Genomic DNA, 20,968 nt, shown 5'->3' with positions numbered 1-20,968 from the left:
CATTTTATATACATAGTAAAATTAATAAGTTACCTAACAAATCCAATTCGAGCCCACCTAATCCATTTAATAAACAAATTTAATCCATTTGATCCATTTATAAACAAATCAACTTGAATTAACCCCAAACTCGATTTAAATAGACGGATCACAAATAACCCATCAAATTTCAACCCATTTTACCATTCTTGCTCCATTGTAATTCTCAAAAGAGAAAACATGAGTAGATCAAATCTAGGGACCTTTTCACAAAATTGACAAAGCAATAATATTTATGTTGAGGTAACGCATTTCAAGGTTTTTTTTTTAAAAAAAAATTTCAATCTTTGTATCATTTCAAACAATAATACTTCAACACATCATTTTAAATATATATATATATATATATATATATATATATATATATATATAAAAATAAAAACCGTCAGATGGTTCCAATCAATGATTTTTAAAATTACATCACAATGCACAAGCGAATTCACGGATTTGACGCTTACACATTGTTTTAGCATTAAATTTAATCCCTTTACCGTTAGTTTCTTGAGGGAGCTCCGCATACAAGGGAATCATTTACAAAAGCCAGCTTCCTTTCTAGAGTCCTTTCAGACATGCAAAATGAAAGGAAGCATTCCAGATGCACTTTAATTACCCCGCATCAAACCTAAAATACAACCAGGCCCTTGTCATGCAACACCAATCTCGCGTCCTCAGATCCCAATCCCAAGCACAAAATTCAACAGCCAGCTTCCCAAAACTAAGAACACCTCCATAAAACTGATCATCAGAGAGCATGTGCCTCTGGTTGCTGTCCCGCTCGCTCCACTCTAGCGTCCATCGCATTATCATCAGCTGTTGAGCGTTGAAAGCATGCCTCCAGTTGCAGTTGGTATTACTACCTCCCAACCAGGCCCCTTCAGGGGGAATGATTCTACACTAGTACTAGCTTTTCTCTCATCATTCAATGGAACAGCTACCAAATCACTGCGGTCCAAGACCTTTTCCAGGTCTTCGTCACTGATGTCTGTCTGTATCCACTTGTCTTCAGCATCTTCTTTGTCCTGAAGCAGTGCCAGAAGCTCCTCTTCCTGAAATAACAGTCCACAAGCAAAGAGAGGGTTATGATGGAATGTGGTGAGAACGTGACAGTCAAGATTGTTTCACGAGCATATTCATAATTAATATACTTTAATAACATATATACATATATATATTGCAATTAGGGTCGCATTAGAATCTGAAGAGCTTAAGATAAGATTAAGACAGAATATATGAAATGTAATTTTAATAATGTAAAGAGAAGCAACAAAGGGAAAATTAAACTTGATAATCAAGAGAATAATAGCACCAATAGATTTAGATATCTTGAATCTGTTATGCAAGCAGGAGAGAAAATTGAAGACGTATTACATAGAATTAAAATAGGTTGGATAAAATAAAGGACTTAAGTGTGTTATGTGATTGTAAAATATCCTTAAAATTAAAAGGAAAATTTTATAAGACGACTATAAGGTCAACTATGCTTTATGGTTTAGAATGTGACAACTAAAAAATATGTACAAAAAATAAAAGTTGCTAAGATACGAATGTTAAGGTGAATGACTAGTTTAATTTTAAAAAATAAATAAAGAAATGAGCATATATGCAATAATTTAGACACGACACCGACTGAAAACAAGATGAGGGGCTGCTTAACTGATTTGGACATTTGAAATGCATTAGATTACGGCTTTACCTAAAAGCTTAAGCCATTTAAGTTGTGGGCTAACAATGCATATCAAGCTTTAACATTCCGAGGATGTGCAGTCTGACAGCAGGTGGAGAGATAAAAACACAATAATATCACCCATTATAGGGAATACAATAATTTTTTAAATACGACACAATAAACATGGGCAATAAGACTAGAACCGAGGATCTCTTGGTAACCAGCTCTGATACCATGTTAGACAACTACTTTACCTAAAAGCTTAAACTATTAGGTTGTGGGTCAACAATATATATCAAGCTTGAACACTCCCTCACACATGCAACTCAACACATAGAGCGATAAAGATACAATAATATCGCCCATTATAGGGAATACAATATTTTTTTAAATACCACAAAATAAGCACAAGCAATAAGACTAGAACCCAGGACCTCCTGGTAACCAGTTCTAATACCGTGTTAGACAATGACTTTACATGAAAGCTTAAGCTATTAGGTTGTGGACCAACAACGTATATCAAGTTTTAACAAAATGTAAACCTAGTAGAGCACCTGTGAGGAGTGATTTAGCTATTGTTTTTTATATGAAAAGGGATAAGGATTAGGCCTAAAATAACTTTAATTGATATAGTGAGGAAGGATTTAACAACTTTTAAAAAAATGCTCTTGATCAAGTGAATTGGAAGAAAAAATATTCCTATAGCGAATCCCACCTAATAGGGCTTAAAGCTTGTTGTCGTTGTTGTTGTTATACTGCAAAATATGTGTGGGCTCATTTGTTTTTGTAGCAATAATTCATAAATCATTATATGTAGCGATGGGAGGAACGCTAGGGTAACACTTGGTTCATAGAATGGAATATGGTGAGGATGTAATAGTTATTATATAGGTATACAACAGCTTACACCAAAATGCAGTGTCATATAGCCAAAATAGGTTTAGTAAATACTTCTTCGATGTTAAATATGGTGTATCCTCCTAGTAGCATGAGTTCTCTTCTTGTATGTGACAAGTTTGGAGTTACTTCTTTTCAATGACTTTTGTTTTGTAGTTTCACAATACACAACCAAAAAATATCTGATGTTATTCTAAGGAAAATGATCATGCAAATATAGGTTTTATTCCATTCAACATGGAATAGCATAGAAATTGTTAATGACCATCTTGATCATTCAGCATCATTAGTATGTGCTAGGGATAGTCAATATGAGTTTGTAAGAGTATTGTAGTCATTGGTATGTACTTGACATACATTGTAAATAGAGGGAGACCTATCATTAAGGTTAGGTCTTCCATTTTACCCAATTATTCAACCTAGTATCAGAGCAAGATCTGACTTAAAGCCTAATTGTGTACCAAAACCCAAATAATAGTTAGTGCCAAATATGGGTGATTTGTTGTCTAAGCTAGAATGGTACTAGAGATTTGTAGGAAAGTCAAATTATCTTTACAATCACTCGACCAGACACATCTTTTGCAACAAATGTTGTGAGTCAATATCTTGATTCTCCAAAAACAAGTCACTAAAATGTAGTAATTCGCATCTTGAAATATCTCAAAGGTGCTCCTAGGAGAGGTCTCTTATATCAAGATTGGGATCACACTCATATTCAGGGATATACAGATGCACATTAGGCTGAGTCACATGCTGACAAAAGATCCACAAGGATTGTATCTTTGTGAGTAGTAATTTGTTTTCTTGAAATAGTTAGAAACATATCACGGTGGCCAAGTCTGGTGTTGAGTTATAAGAATAGGGCTACGGCTCACACTACATGTAAACTTGTTTGCATGTTGGAAGAACTGAGCTTTCCACATCCTCAGCCTACAAAATTGATGTGTGGCAATTAAGCTACTATTCATATTACCTCCAACCCAGTCTTCCATGAGTGGACAAAGCACATTGAAGTTAAATACCACTTTGTTTAAGAAAAGCTTGTGCAGCAGCTCATTACACTCATGCGAAGTCTAATTTGCAGCTTTTTGATTTTTCACTAAAGCTTTGAGAGGTGCACATGTGAAATTCATTTGTAACAAGCTAAGAGCATATGGTATATATTCTCTAGATTGAAGGTTATTTTGGTCATCAGTATTATTAGTATGTGCCAACTCTATTAGTAAGTGTAAGGGTATTATAGTCGTTGACATGCACTGCAAATAGAGGGAGAGGCCTATCATTAAGATTAGGTCTTCCATTTTACCCAATTATTCAGAAGCAACAAACATTCCTACGGTGAAACATGCAAAGAGTTATTCCTAATCTATTCTATGTTGGTTGCAGTAGCACTAGCTCAATCATAGTCATTTGCTAAAAAATAACACAATTTTTTGTAAACTATTAAACCGCTACAAAATAGTTAATCCAACCCAATCTTATACCATTCTGAAAATTAAACATAGCGTAAATCTCTATAAACAGTTCAAAGGTTCAAATGATCCATACTCCACTTCTCATTTTGGAAGAAAAAATTAAGAAAACCGATCCACCTCAAATTCCACAGGTTCAAAATCTGAATCAAGTGAATTCACACAAATTGAGGACAAGCTCAATGGAAGAAGCCCATACAGAACATGTGCTGATTGCTATAATTCATAAAATTGGAATCAGGTGTATTCACACAAGTAAGGACAAGCTCAATGGAAGAAGGCCAAACAGAATACATGCTGCAAGCTAATTCATAAGATAGGAATCCTAGATCACATCCACTCAAAACAAACTGGAATGCCAAAAGAACAAGCATATCAAACTAAAAAATGCAAAATAATTTAACAATAGATGGTACAAACCTCCATGTCATCTACAGCACTAGACTTCATTCTTTCTTGTTTGAACTGACCTTTACCAATCACCACATGCTCAAGCTTCAACTTACTAAAAGCCCTTTTTAGAATGCGACACTGTCAACATGCACTTTCTCCAAACATCATAACCAATAAAAGAGCATGATCTCATACTATACAACATTATATAACAGAAAGAGAAAGGAAGGGTTGGGGGGAGGGGCACCAAACATGAGTTACCTCAACAGATTGAGCTGTTGCAAGCCTGTAAACATGAACAGGTTTGGTTTGACCTATCCTATGACACCTATCCATTGCTTGCAAATCCATTTGAGGGTTCTGGGATGTACATGTAATATAATAAGTTCAAAGTTAAAAAATGTTTAGTCTGTTAAGAACTAAAGAAAACAAAGTTTAAACCACAGTAAAATATGGCAAGTTAAAAAAATATCAGTAACAATATATGCATTACATGCACACATAATACAAAACAAGCACATACAGAACACAGATAACACACGAATAACTGGCTGAAAAAAAAGGAGAGAATTATTAACTCACAGTTAAGAAATACAACTAATGGTCTGCATCTGATAATGATCAAAAAGTTCCCCAGTATAATGAGATCAAATCATTTTAAAAGGTTACCAAAGCTATGCAAAAAATTATTGACTATAATATATTAATATGTTAATACACACAAAAATTATGCATATCTTACTTGTATACAACTATAAGCTCCCTCCCGCACACGCACACAATGCTTATATTTTAGACGCACTAGCACATGTTTGATTGTACTAAATATACATGCACATGTAAATAAGCCTACTTAAACTTGTATATGCTTGAGCACGTGTGCATATGAGAATAGAAACACATACTTGAATTGTTCTGCATGCACAAAGTTTTCATAATTTATTGTTCTCAAAACTCATTTGATGTGATAATTATTTTTTTTAAGTCTTTAAGCAAACAAACAAATGTGCATTAAACCTTTAAGCAGTATTCAACAATTTTTCTTATTAAAGCCAAACTTCTTATGTTATGTTCCTCACATTCTTTCCAAAATACACATGATTTTATTGCCTAATTCAAAAGTTTATTGGTATTGTCAAGAAAAAAAAAAACGACCTCAAAACTAACATCTGTTCCTACAAATTCTTCTACCATTTTCCCATCTCCCTCAATTTTAGGCAAAATTAGTTTTTTAAATTAATATTTTAGACGATTGGTTATTACACAAACGTAAATACCTAGAAATGGGAATATTTTAAATAAAACAGCCAAGATACACATTACTTTGGCTCTCACAAGGGAAAAATAACAATAAACTACCAAAAAAGATCAATTTAACAAAATAATGTAAAAATAACACCCAAAATCTTTTAACAATGTTTTGTTTTTGCAAGGCTTGTAGATTTGCCATTAATTTGAGACCAAAATTATGGAAGAAAGAAATACAAAAAATACATGAGATGAGAAAGTACCCAGTCACTATCATACAATATACAGGTATCAGCAGCAGTGAGATTGATACCCAGCCCACCAGCTCTTGTGCTCAGGAGAAATATATTGTAATTGCTGTTTACATCGTTGAACTCCCCGATCTGCTTTTGATGATAGAAAAGATATTTAACTATAGTTGATGCACCTTTACAAAAAAAAAATAATCTGATTCATCTTCACTAACATTTGCTTAAACCATAGCCAAAGATAGAAGGTTAATAATGAAACGAAATATGTTTTTTTCGGGGGAATAACAAAAACCCACTAATAACTAAACAAATGCACGGAAGACAGGACAAGGCATCCTCAGGAAATAGCTATAAAATATGGTAATTGATGGTGCCTTACTTAAGGATATTCAACATCACCATTTAAATACAATTCAATACAAATCCAAAAAGTGCAGCAACCTCTAGATGGATGACAATAAGTGAAAGTATCCGTACACCACACTTTGTCTGTTTTACATCTGTATGTCTGGTTATTATTCTTTTTTTTTTCTGGGGGAAATGACTGGCTACTTAATAGACTTATGTGGTTCAAATTTTCAAGAACCACGCAAGACTCAAGAAGCAAAACCAAATATAGCTCAATTTTTGCCCAACCTACATGGCATCCACAAAAATTGATTCATTGGGCCCTGTTAATATCTACATATTCACCACTCATCACTGGCATGCAGCTCCAGTTCAGTGAATCATTTGTGGTTCACTAAAGATCAATGCATCCAGAACAAAGACAAAACATGGCAACAGTGCAAAACAAATGAAGTCCATAGTGTCAGTTTGTTAACATAAACAAGGGAAGTAAATTTTGTTATGGATTAAAAGTAAGACAAAATGACCAAAACATGCATCAAGGAAACTAAGATTCAGATTGGATGGAATAGGAGAAGATGAATAGCTATTCCATATTTACAACTATGTAGTACTAACACTTCTACAAAGGTTCTGTGTCCATCTCCAATACCAACAATCCAACATGTATCAGACACTTGCAAAACATAACAAGTTATGGTGTATTTTTAATGTCAGACATTTCTTCAGCACCTCTCACACACTCCTCATACCTTTGCATTTTAAAACATACTTTAGACATATAATGACACTGTAATACAACTTTCTTTTATTTCAGTGAGTCAGTCATCAACATCACAATTATAAAGGCAGAACACCCAAAATGTTACGATTTTGGGGGCTTACAGTGAACTTGTTGACATTTACAATGAAACAAGTGATACATTGAAAAAGTCCACAAAATAAAAAAGAAATGCATATCTATGTATTTGTAATAAATTTTTTCAATAACAAAAAAAATTGTATATAAATATTAAAAATTTAATATTTTTCAGAAATAATGTATTTATATATAAGGTTACATAATTATTAATTTGCATGCCCCTTTTGTGTGGAAACCAATTCATTGAGAATTAGTCATGTCCTTGTATCAATGCCCCTCATATCTGTGTCCTGTGTCCCTTCTTGTTCTTCATAAATTGAGTTCCACTGTCAAACTTGAATTTGATTGAACTGAAGAATATTTCCTAGAAAATCATTTCTAAGTTTTGTATGAAACTAAGCTCAAAATCCAAACAAACAAGCAAACATACAATAAAATTTGCCGAGGAACACACCTGCCTTTTTCTCTCTTCCAGTTTCACACTGCCATCAATTCTGCAAACTTCAAATCCTTTTTCACTAAAATAGTAATCCATTATATCCAAAATCTTTGTCCACTGGGAGAAGATCAGAACCTGATTGCAAATTCAGTAGGGATAAATAGACAGAATGACATATGAGAAATGCCAATAAGATAAGAAAATAATAAAGCATACCTTGTGCTTCCGGGCAAATAATCGCACCAATAATCGCTCCAAAAGCCGGAATTTACCACACTGCTCAACTATCTGCTCTACAGGTGGGTAGAAATCTGTGGAGAAGACAAAGAAGATAACAGTTTAAATGGTTCCCTACAGCTCATTTCAAACAAGAAGATAAATTGCAAGGCACATACATGAGCCATCAAAGGCAGACTCTAAGAGGTCAGGATGGTAGCAATTCTTCCGGAGTTGAATCATTAAATTACTAAGCTTCCCTTTCATACCACGCCCTGCAATTTTACAAGCCAAAAATTAGCATGAAATCCTGCAGAATAGAATGCAGAACATGGCAATGCAAAAACATTTAGATCAAACATCAGAAGGCAGGCAGTTCACAGCATGCATGAAAAGGATTGGACACCTGAATTCACAAATATTACAGTAGTAACAATATCAGGAATCCAAAGAAAACATGTTGCACTCCATTCCCTCTCTCTCATGATGGCTTATTGAATACCTAATGTAAGCTTCATAAGCATGTTTGATTTCATTACCAGTGTCAACCTTTTCTCTTAAATAATCCTCCAATGTCTTGTTAACCAGATGATCCTGGAAGTTCTTTTGATGCTCAGTCAAGTTTGCATATAAAATAATCTCTTTTTTCCGAGGGAGCATCAGCTCAACATCAGCCTTCATTCTTCGGAGAAGAAAAGGACGCAATATAGCATGGAGCTTTGCTACCACCTGTTGAAATCATAGCCCTAAGTCCCATGTAATACAAAGTAAAATATTTCACTGAAGCAAAATACACCACTAGCAAGGATCCATACTTGAGACCGTCTCTTCTCCTCCAACTCTTCCCTCAAAACTTCATTGTTGCACTTCCCAGACAGATCAAACCTGAATGTAAAATCATGACAAATGAAATATTTTGGCCAAAACAGTGAGCATACCACTATCACCTATGATGGCAATTGTATTCACTCTCTTTCTAGATTCACATTAATCTGGCTAAATCAACCTGTATGAAGCTTAAAGAGTTGGGTAACAAAAAATGAATTATAAAAAAATAAATCATACATACCATGACTCAAATTCTGCATGGGATGAGAATATATCAGGCAAGATGAAGTTCAACAATGACCAAAGCTCTGCCAAGTTGTTCTGCAGGGGTGTCCCAGTCAACAGTAGCTTATTTTCAACAGGTATGTATTTCAGTTCCTTCAGTAATTTGCATTTAGAGTTTTTCAACCTATGCCCCTTTAAGAAAAAAAAATACAGTTAAGATACAAACTTACAAGTGCAAATCTTGAGGGCTTCACAGATCTAATACTGGGAAATACAAACTTATAGAGTAACTAGTTTGACAGATTACCTCATCAACCACAAGATATTTCCAGTTGTAATGCCTCAAGTATTTTTTTGCATCATTCAACGCAACCTCATAAGAAGTAACAATTATAGGGAACTTGGGGCCAACTGCTTTGGGCATGTATTTCCTCCTCAACTCATTCCTTTCGTTCTTATCACCATGGTAGATTATTGCATTTATTGCAGGCACAAATCTATTTATGAATAAAATAAAAATTAAAAGGAGTGTTGAGTAGGGAAAAAAATAAATAAATAATAAAGATACAATTTTACCTTGATATCTCATTTACCCAATTTGAGAGGGTAGAAAGAGGAGCAATAACTAAATACGGCCCATCCAAGCCCTTCCCTTTAAGATGGGCAAGGAAACCAATAGTTTGAATTGTCTTCCCAAGCCCCATCTGATCTGCGAGGATCCCATTCAGTCCATTTTGCCATAACGAGATCAACCACTTCACACCTTTGATTTGATAAGATTTCAATTTTCCACCAGTCAGCAAGGGCACCAATTCAGCCTGTTCCCTGTCAGCCTTCTCCTCCTCAGTGAGGCTTGTGTCTCCAGAAGCAGCACCTTCTTGAGATCGGTTGAGCATTGCTGCAATTGCCCTCTTGGCCTTCCTCTAAAAAAGTAATGCACTATTGTCATATTTATTGTTTCAAAAGAAAATAACAAATGATTTTTAAAAAATAATAATAATAACCAACTAATGCTACTATAGTATATATTAGTGAATCAAATAAGACACACAAACTTCACTCGTAAAATGGACCCCCAAAACAACTAAATTATCATACTAGTACCAATATAAATATGAACAATAAAAACAACAGTGCACAAACAAGCAGTCATTTTTCCTCATTTTTTAACTTATGTTGTTTAATGTTGCGTGCTTTTCCTTGTGGAAATACACAGCATATGTGACATGTTATTAGGCATGCAAATTATGAACAATAACTCTTGCATACAAACCTAAACTCATACAAGCACAACACGACATACATCATTACTTGGAAAAATAAAACCAAAAAATAAGGGTTTACAGTGTTGTATTGTGCATTGGCTTTTCTTTTTGATCCACGACCTCGACCTTTCTTCTTCTCATCAACAGTTACATCATCTTGCTCCTCCACTCCATTCTGGTAATTTGATGCACAAAATAACAAACCACAGCAATGAGACAAATTGATGCAAAACTAAAGGACTCATCTGAGAAAGTGCACAAGAAGATACCAATGTGATGTCGTCCATTTTCTCCAGCAAAAATTCTGAGTACATCTGTGTTTGCGTTAGTAGTTCATCCAACTTAGTGAACTGAATATCATTCAAATGAAGTGCATCATTGGACTCTGGTACATTTTCTGCATCCTCTTCCTTCACCCGGGCTTCCAGCAGCTTTTCCTCCACCTCTTCCATTGTTCTTGATATGAGGGAAGAATCTCCATTTTTCGCATCAAGAGATAGAACCATATCATTGTCCAACTTGACCCCAATATTCTCCTTGCATGTATCCTTGATGTTACAACATAACCAAAAGTTGAATAGTAATGACATTGATGCAAACCAATTAAAGCAAATGGCGAACACATCAAAATCACAATTGACATCAATAGCCCATGTATGGGAAACCATGGGTGTATTCATTGGAAAACAAATTTATCAGTTTTATTTTCAAATATAAAAAACAAACAAACAAACAACTGTTCAGCCTAAAACCGAATAAGCATGAAAAAAACAACCACAACAGGAACAATAAACATTATTTACAACCGTTACCCCCGTAGTTATAACTAGTTATGGTGAAGTAGTAGGAGAAACGGTGACAACAAGAAAATCATACAACTACCAGTCTCAAATACTGATACTCAAACTCCATTCTACTACGTAGAAAACGGGATAAACCATTCAAACGCGGAATAGGAAACCCCTACAAGATCCTGTTTAAAACCAAACTTATTACCCCACAGTCTGTTTCTTTTTCCAAGACTTCTCCGGGAACCAAACCAAACAATAGTAAACATCCTAAAAAAAAAAATCTAATTTCTAAAGAAACGCAAGTGCGATTAAAGTAAAACGAAAGCAAACCTCGTCTTCGAGGACTGAAGTAGGGGAATCTGCAGAGGCATCCCTCTTGACATCGTTCTCTGGGACCATTTCGAGCCCTAGGTCGCTCGAAACTGAATCAACAAGCCAGAAAAACAATAAAACCACATCAGAACGAAACATTACTGATTCTTTTTCTGAAAACATTTCATTGTTTGCTGAAAAACCTAGTAGGTTTCTTCAAGTTGAAATACTGAAATCTACTCAAACAAACATGGATGAAAACTGCATTGCAGATTTATGCTTTTGAAATAGTAACTTGAATGCAGTTGAAATCAAACCACATAAAATGCTTGAACGACGAAGAACATACTTGAGAATTCTCTGAGAGAGCGGCGGACAGAATGCTGCCGGCGGAGCAAGGAAGATGGAATGTCTGCGATTGGGAGAGCGAGGCTGGAAAATGAAAATAAGTACCGGGGAAATTAATTTTTCTATTTTTAATATATTTTTTCTAGACCTAGTGGGTCGCGCCTGGGCGGGAAACCAGAGTTTCGAAATTGCCCTTCGAAATTCGTGTTATTGCGGTGGAACCAAATAATTTTATTCGAACCAGTGGACATGGGTTTGTTTTGTCGGCTTGCAGCTGCAGGTATTTTGGATTTGGCAGGTAATTAAACTAATATTAAATATTAATTAATGACATAATCCTTGCAGTTTAACAGAGTTAATGGCGATGTCTAAGAAGTGGAGGCGCATATCGGAATCTCTGTTTGAATATTAGCAATAACCATTCATTTATTTATGCTGTTGTACGACCTGAAATTATTAATACTGGTGTATCTCTTTTCTTAATAGAAAAAAATAATAATAATAAAAATAGTGCTAGTATTAATATGATTTTTCTAAATTTTTTTAAAAACTATTATAATTCTAGTGCTGCAGAGTAACTACAGCAGGAACACTTCCTCAATTTAATTTGCATTTTTTGATTTGAGATTTTGACTAGTTACAAGATTTTTTTACTCACATAAAAAAATAATATTTGGCTAAGAATTAGTTTTTCATCCCGGTTTGATATTGCCCATGTGGATTCAAAAGGCTTACCTAAGACGGAGTTTTGGATAATTAAAAATAATAATAATATTTTTTTTATTAGGAGGAAACTTTTAACAATATATTGTGTCTTAAAGCATCTAGTTTTGTTCATCACAATGAGTTGGATTGGTTCGCTATTTTGGATGCTCAATTTTTTATTTTTTTTTTAGGTTAGCCAATGGTGTTTCGAAGATATACAATAGGGGTCGAGGCTCTTATACATAAGGACTTTAGTTTAAATAATGAGTTTATCCATAAAATATTAAATGAATAGGACAAATAAAATAATTTAGGGGTTGTTTGGTATTGTTGTTGCTTTCTGTTTTTGGTTTCTATTTTTCCAAAGTAAAAAAACAGATTATAAAAATGCATTTGTTAATATTATCAGTTTTCTGTTTCTATTACTAGTTTTCAACTATTTGCCAAAAAACTGAAAACTATATTTTATGATTTTCAATTGTTTTGACAACTTATTATCAGAAAATTTTAATATCAAAATTTTTTTTATTAAATTATTCATTTTATACACCTTTAAATTAAAATTAAAATTAAATGATCATATGAATTTAAATATAATTAAAAATATATATACATAAATTTCAAAAAGCAATAATAAAGCAGCTACAAAATACTTTTACTACTTTTCAATTGTCGTGCCCAATCAAATTTTATTATAAAGTAAATTTTGAAAGTAGAACAATTAAGTGAAATAATTATAATTAATTTTTTTTTATCATAATATTTTTAAAATTTGCATTATTTGTAATTTTATTATTTTAATCACATTTTTATAATATTAATTGATTTAAATATGACAAAATTATTTTTTAATTAAAGTTTTTAATTGGTATTAGTTTTATAAATGTTAACCAAACCGGTTGTTGGTTTCTGCTTTTGGTTTTAGGTTTTTGTTTCTAGTCTTCGTTTTTCTCATTTTTTACGGTGATACCAAACAACCCCTTAAGGTTCACATCAAATAGAGGCCATATGTAACCCCGACCCTCTAGGTGGGCTTGGAGTGCCACTAAACGTGCAGAACATACATCTCTCTGATACTATGTATATACAACTCGCTCAACCAAGGGAAAAACGGGTGTTCCATACTAATCTGTATAAACAAATACAGCGAAAATACATACATCATCAAATACTTACCAGAGTATCTAGACTGTTCTCCATATACATCTATATATAACTAAAACATAGTCTACTAATACAATCCCCAAAAGAGACAGACATTGACTAATATCCCACCAGCTTTGACAAAGTCTGTCTACTATCTAAACTCAGCCTGGCAAAATGCTAAGCACGATCCCTCGGAGGACCTGAAACAACATTTGTACACTAGGGTGAGACACCTCTCAGTAAGACGAATTATATTATTATCAATGTGTAGCTAGCATGAGATTCCATGTGTACATATACTACTAACATTTAAATACATTTAATTGGCATTTAAAAATTGTATTGTTTTGTAAATCTGAAAATACATACTGCTGGCTCAATATAGCCATTTTTATAGTAAATATGCTCATATATGCCTAGAAGATACAGCTTGGTCTGTAAGACTTGCGTCGTCACGCCATCACATACAAGTGCAACATGCTTCCCCCCATGCCGGATTGTGCTATCTCAAGGCTGGACTTAGCAAATAGCCGGCCAACTATAACTAAGTCAGTCATAAAGTAGTACGATGGTGCCTACCCAATGCCCAAAGGCTGAGTCATCCAAGATTACTGCATCGGATGGAGCCCCAAAATCTAAACCTTTGGGGAGTACTTTACCCAGGTCACCAATCGCCTTTCCCATCCACACTCTAGGTGTGTGGATTGCACCTCTACATACATTTAGTTATGGTACCGTGCTTTTATCATGAGAACATAATAATAGGGCTCTACTATCATATATGACAATTTACATCGTATAAAACTGTAATTATAATTCATTTCATAAAACTGTACATATCTCTGCTACATATCTGCTAGATACTGATTCGGTAAAAACCGGCATATCATATATGTCATAACTGGTTTGGTGAAAATTAGCATTTCATAACTCAGCATTTAGCCGTTACATTTTAGTATTACACAAAACCTGCGCATTTAATGCCAATTAAAACTATACGCATGCCACATAATTTTCATATGATAATTCATATATAAGTCATCTGCTCGAGAAAGTAATTACTGCTGCTAAAACAGGGGTGTGAATATCTCCAAGTTGTTATTTTATTGAATATAAATATATAGCTAAATACGGGAAAATGGAGATAATCAACCCTACTGTCTTTGGTAAATTTAAAATAAGCTCATGGTTTGAAATAACGATTTCCCAACCGATGACAACGTGCAAAAAATCCAATACTATAGTTTAAAAATATCATACTTAAATTTAAACGGTTGGTTTAGAAAATAAAGTCAGTTAACCGAACCCTAGGCCCGAAAACCCTAGAAAAGTCGTAACCAAATATATAAAAATCATTTTAACATTCCATTCGATTAAAACTCTTAAATATAGCTAACATAATATAATCCCCTTACCTATTTTTTAAAAAACACCCGAGATGCTCGAAAACCAAACCCTAGTTTTAGAGAGAGAGAGAGAGAGAGATTTAGATTTCTTAATGAAGAACCAAACAAAAATCCTATTTATAGCCCCTTGACCCGATCAAATTAGTCGACGAAATGTTGCCTTCGTCAACGAACCCTATACCTGAAATTCCTCTTGGGATCCCTTCATCAACAATGCTTTGAATTTCGGTGACGAACCATAGAAGGGCCTTCATCGACGAGAACCCAAACTTCGTCGACGAAGCCTGTTGTTTTCCTTTTTTTTTGAAATTTCTTTTCTTCTTTTCTTATTTAATTTTCGTGTTCAGATCTCTACAATCTCACCTCCTTATAAAATTTCATCATCGAAATTTGCTACTGATTTCTAACACATCATCTGAACTATCACTATTATGACTCTAGAAAGAGCTGGCAGCCACCCACATAGCAGTCCCGTCCTAAATTTTATCACCTACCATCACTTATGGCGGAGGAATACTGTGGTTACACATAATGTTTCAGGAGATCACAATATCAAAATAAAACTCTCTCGAATACCAAACTTACGCTAAAACATAACCAAACATACTCTAACCACTCATATGCTGATCTACTTATCCGACTAACTCTGAACGATACTTATGACGTATCTCTGACTCTAATGCCCATGAAGTCTCCTCTATAGCATGATTACGCCATAGTATGTTTAATAGTGGAATCCTTTTCGTACATAGCTCCTACTCTCTATGATATAGGATCTGAATTGGTATCTTTTCATATGCTAATGTGTCCCTAAGTTCCAATGACTTGTAATTGATCATATGTGAAGGATCTAAGATATACCTCCTAAGCATGGACATGTGGAACACGTCATGAATTATGGACAAAGCAAGAGGTAATGCTCCTGTACGCCACTGAACCAACTCTTTCCAAAATTTTGAATGGTCTGACGTACCAAGGGCTCAGCTTGCCATTCCTACCAAACCTCATCACTCCTTTCATCGGAGCAATCCTAAAAAATATAGCATCACCCACCTCAAACTCTAACTCCCATCGGCATGTATCTGCGTAGCTCTTCTACCGACTCTAAGCTACTTTAATCCATTCCTTGATGAGCTTTACCTTCTCCGAAGTCTGTTGAACCAACTATGGTCCCAAAATCTATCGCTCACCAACCTCATCCCATAACAACATAGATCAACATCTCTGGCCATACAGTGCCTCATATGGTGTTATCCCGATACTAGACTAGTAACTATTGTTATAGGCGAACTCAACCAATGGCAGATGTTCGATCCAACTGCCACTGAAATCCAATACACACGTCCTTAACATGCCCTCTAAAATCTGAATAGTCCTCTTATACTAACCATCTATCTGTGGGTGAAACGTAGTACTAAATGTAAGTTGAGATCCCAATGATTCCTCAAGAATCGAGAAGTAAACCGTGGATCTTTATCTGAGACAATAGATACCGACACCCCATGCAACCTGACTATCTCTTGAACATACAGATCTGCTAGCTTATCCATGGAATAACTGCCTTTCACTGGGATAAAATGGGTTGTCTTCATCAATCTGTTAGCCACAACCCAAATCGCATTATGCCCGTGGAGTGCTGATGGCAACCCCGTGACCAAGTCCATGGAGATGCGCTCCCACTTCCATTTAGAAATGAGAAGTGGTTACAACAGTCTTGTTGGCCTCTGGTGCTCGGCCTTCACCTGCTAACATGTTAGGCACTGCTCTACAAAATGGGCGATCTCTCTTTTCTTGTTAGACCACCAAAAAGATCTTCGTAAATCCCTATAAATCTTCGTACTTTTAGATGTACTGTGTAGAACGAACAATGTGCCTCCTCTAGAATGGCCCACTTAATCTTGGTGTCATTCGAAACACAAATAATATAAATTACAACAATAAATAATCTTCGAGGTCTTCAGGCTTTACTTCATGTGCCATCAATTGATTTACTAATATGAACTTGCACACAAACTTGGAAAACATTAAATACCTAGAGTATTTATCATTATCAAAATTGGGAATGACCTATAAGGTCAACGATTTTTGACATGGTAGATGTTTGATTAATATTTATTATTTATTGGTAATGAAAAAGAAAAAAAAATGGTATAAAAATCGGGGCGTCGTAGAAGGGACATATCGTACGGCGTGATTGCAGCCGTTGCGGGGAGTAGGGATCCGACGACTGGGAGCGGGTACCTCTGGATCAGTGATGTGGCATCAATCTGAGCCATCCAGAGAAACTTTGATCGTGTGGTAGGGAACAAAGCATGCACGGATTCTTGAAGTGGCTTCATATGGAGCATAAATGGAAAGCATAGATCTAACGGCTTCGAGAGAACCGCGTAACCTTTAGCATATGTGAAGGATAGGGCCTCCACATGTTGCACATTAGTGAGGATCAGACACCATGTGTCGCGATCATACCGTCCTAGTGCCAAAGATACTTAAAACCAAAATTTTCTGATTCTCCCCAGTTTCATTCTCCTCATTTCGAAGCACCCTCTCTCTACCTCTCGTTTCCTCTTCCTTTCTTCTTCCATTATGTTCTTATTTGTGAATGAAACCCTAGGGTTTCTTCATTCTTCCTTACCCTAGCTCTACAATCGAACATCTTGAAACCTTAGGGGTTCAGTAAGTTATGCTCCCTCAATCTCTCTTTTCTCGATCTCTCTTTCGGGTTCTTCACTGATCTCCCTCTCTCTATCAGTATCTCTTCTCTTCTTCCTCGAACGTTCCTAGAGAACCTAGGTTTTCTGCAACCTTCTTCTCCGTAACTCCTCTCTGAAACCCTAGTCTTGCAATCTTTTTATCACCTCTCTGCAATCGAACGCTTCCTGTGACTCCCTCTCTTTCTCACGACCTCTCACCTTTCCCAATCTTTTCTCAAACCTCTTCGCCTTTCTCACTCTTTGGTTTTAAGAAAAACCCTAGAACCTGAACCTCAGCTCTTCCTCTGGCTCAAAAACCTTCTTACTTCAATCTCTTTTCTTTTATTTGAGTCTCGAACTCTCGTTCTCTCTTTTTCCTTTTTCTAAAACCCTGAAGACAAAACCCTATGGTTTCCTTCCTCCCTGCGACTTACCATTCGAAACCCTAACCTCCATCTCTCTCTGAAGCTTCTCCCTTCTCTCTTCTCTCTTCCCCTTCTGTGATTCCCCAAACCGAAACAAAACCCTAGAGCTTCTTTCTTCTCCCTAGTCTCAACTCTGCAACCCTAAACTTCATCTATCTTCCTCTCTATCCTTCTTTCTCTATGTTTCCTTTAGTAGGCTAAGACTTCAGAAACCTCATGGTTCTCTACTTCCTCTCTATAACTGAGAAGCTGAAGTTGAACGCCAGAGAGTATTCCCAGGAGCGAAGCTAGGTGCAGAATCCAGGGGCATGGTTTAAATCCAAGTCTGAGTCCAGTTTGTTGAAGATGAAAGAGAAAGCTAAGTTCTCTTACCCCTTTTGTTATTTTTGATGTGTGATGTTTATTGTGCTGGTTGTGATCTGAGCTTGGATTAGGGTTTTGGGGGTCTAGGGTTTTAGCTTTAAGATCTAGGATGAAGACGAGTCAAATCATCCCATCCTAATGAGTGGGTGTCGGGTTAACTCACTCAAGTTAACCTAGTGGGTTGTGTGACTCAGTTAAACCCGAGTCAGGTTTAGTGGGCTCAGTGTTAGTTTTGGTGGGCTTTGGTTATTTTTGAAAATGGGCTTTAGAGTTACTTTGAAATGACGTGGGCCGTAGGCTTTTTGAAATGGGCTAGGATCATTTTTTTTTTAAAACATACCCAATTTAAAATATTTTTTAAAAGAAACGGGCCTTGGGTAATTTAAAAAAAATGGGCCTCGGGCTGGTTATAAATATGGGCCACGTGTTGGAGTTTAAAAAATGGGATGGGTTTAATTTTTAAAACAAATGGACTTTGGGTGGTTTCAAAATGGGCTTGGGGTTAGTGTTTTAAAAGCAAGTGGGTCTAAAAGTAATTTTAAAGCGGGACAGTTATTTAAAAAAAAAAAAAAAAAACAAGTGGGCCTCGGCTGGTTTTGAAAACAGAGTTGGGCTTGAATTTAAAAATGGGCTTGACCTGGGGTAAAAATTTAAAAACAGGCTTTAGGGATTTCTTTCAATTGGGTTAGGGTAAAAAATTTAAAACGGGCTTTGGGTTTTAAAGTTCAATTGGGCTTGAGGCTTAGTTCGGGTAGCTCATACCCAAATTCGGGCCTAGGTTGGAGGAGTTTGATCCTGAGTTCAGACTTAGGTCTGAACTTGAGACTTAGGAAAAAAGGGGGGGGGGGGGGGGGGGGGTACCTGCATTCATACTCACGCACTCATAGGTATTATATGAATTGGACAATACAAGCAATATAGTTTTGGATTTACCTTCCTCCTTCTCTCCTTCGGTCTTCTTCTCCCTTCCCTTGGTGTTTGTATGTGCTTGTCCAGTCTGGTATTCTGAATGTATAGTGTGCTCTGAGTGTTATGCTTCTGAATGTGTGTTGCACCCTCTGCTTCTAAATGTTGCTCTGTGCTATGAATTTTACAGAGTTTTCTCCCCCTTTATATTCTGAACACTATTTGTTTTCTCTTCTCTAACTCTCAGTTTTGCAGAGTTTTCTTTCCTCTCTCTACTTGCTTCACTCTTTGATGCTCTCTTTGGTTGTGCAAAGTTTCTCTATTGCTCCTTTACTGTGTTTTCTCTCCTTTTTTGCAGAGTTTTTTTTCTTTTTATGCTTTCTCCTCCTTAACCTCCTATAGTGCGAGACTCCCTATTTATAGGGAGTCTGAGAGGCTGATTTGGCGCCAATTTCCTCCCCCCTAACTGATTTCCCTTTCTTATTCCCTGTGGTGGCAGGGAATATTTTCCTCAACTGATTTCATTCTCCTACACATGTGGATTCGTATTTTACATTTTTTTTTTTTGAATTCCCTGTTAACAAATTGATGTGCTATTTTGTGCGCAGGAAGCTTTGGGATGCCTCCAGCTATGCCAGCTGGCAACCCAGGAGTGGAGGGCTTTGGATTTCCCTGTATTTATTATTGTTTTTTTGTAATTTTTTTTTGGTGTGTATGTACCCCCATATGGCCTTGCCTTTACTGCAACTATTCTTTGTACTGACCTTTCTTATTCTTTCCCTGTATTTACTCAATTGTAACCCATGTATGTGACATTCTCCCTTTTTTGTAATATTATTTTTTTGTTGTATGTGTATTGCGGTGTGCGCTGTACTTTGGACACGTGCCCTGTCCCTTTTTAATAAAAATGTGACCTCTTGTGCTCTTTATCATAACTGAAAACTAAACCCGGTTTTGAAATTAAAAGACCCAATCTTATAAGTGAAAAACTCAATTTAGGAATTGAAAGACTTAATCTAAAAATCTAAAGATTAAAAAATTAGAGATACTCAATTTTAAGAATTCTAGGACTCAAATTAGAAATAGAAAAACTCAATTTTCCAAATAAAAAGGATAAAAGAACTCAATTTTGAAATTTAAGGAAATTCAACTAAAAATTAGAAGAACTTAGTTTTAAAATTAAAAGGAATCAAAATTTTGGAAATACGAGACTTATTTCACAAAACCTAGCCTAATAGAAGAGATTAATTTTGCAACTAAAGACACCTCCACTAAAGTTATAAAAGCTCAGTTTAAAACTAAAATAAGAAGACTCAATTTTAAAAATACAGGACTCAAACTCATTTTTAAGAATAGAAAATTAATTTTGAAATCAAAGGACTCAGCTAAAAGTACCCAATATCAGGACTCAGTTTTAAAACTCAAGATTCAAGGGACTTAATTTTAAACTCGGGACCATTCAAGACTCAAAGTCAGCCTTTATTTCACTGGATCTTCTCAAAAATGCAAAAAGAAGCCATCAATAAGAACTCAGTGGAGTTCCCAAAACGTGGCTCTCTTCCCCAAATATGGTAAGTCTTACATGCATGTGAGATTCACCAATATGTACATAAATGTGAGAGAGGCACAAATCTTGTCATCACACCCCATGCAAGGTTTCCACCATTTCATATGGAACTTTCCAAAATAAGCATAAAGAAGCTATATACTATGGTGGCCAATGA

At 35.5% G+C, this 20,968-nt stretch overlaps 1 protein-coding gene across 1 annotated transcript; it reads right to left on the bottom strand.

Annotated features, from left to right (window-relative positions):
* Positions 1 to 429: 429 nt before the first annotated feature.
* LOC131162656 (ATP-dependent DNA helicase DDM1) lies at positions 430 to 11,702 on the bottom strand. The gene is made up of 16 exons (XM_058119264.1): positions 11,602 to 11,702; positions 11,271 to 11,362; positions 10,419 to 10,697; positions 10,229 to 10,324; positions 9,461 to 9,807; positions 9,192 to 9,381; positions 8,901 to 9,076; positions 8,647 to 8,716; positions 8,371 to 8,560; positions 8,011 to 8,106; positions 7,832 to 7,926; positions 7,631 to 7,750; positions 5,979 to 6,098; positions 4,729 to 4,827; positions 4,495 to 4,605; positions 430 to 1,085 (listed from the first exon to the last, which is right to left on the bottom strand). The coding sequence occupies exons 2-16, from the start codon at positions 11,337 to 11,339 to the stop codon at positions 846 to 848; spliced, it is 2,298 nt and encodes a 765-aa protein (XP_057975247.1). The 5' UTR covers positions 11,340 to 11,362; positions 11,602 to 11,702; the 3' UTR covers positions 430 to 845.
* Positions 11,703 to 20,968: the final 9,266 nt, after the last annotated feature.

This window comes from Malania oleifera, chromosome 1 (genome assembly GCF_029873635.1).
Source record: "Malania oleifera isolate guangnan ecotype guangnan chromosome 1, ASM2987363v1, whole genome shotgun sequence".
NCBI classification, from domain to species: domain Eukaryota; kingdom Viridiplantae; phylum Streptophyta; class Magnoliopsida; order Santalales; family Ximeniaceae; genus Malania; species Malania oleifera.
This window is presented reverse-complemented; position numbering and strand designations above follow the sequence as displayed.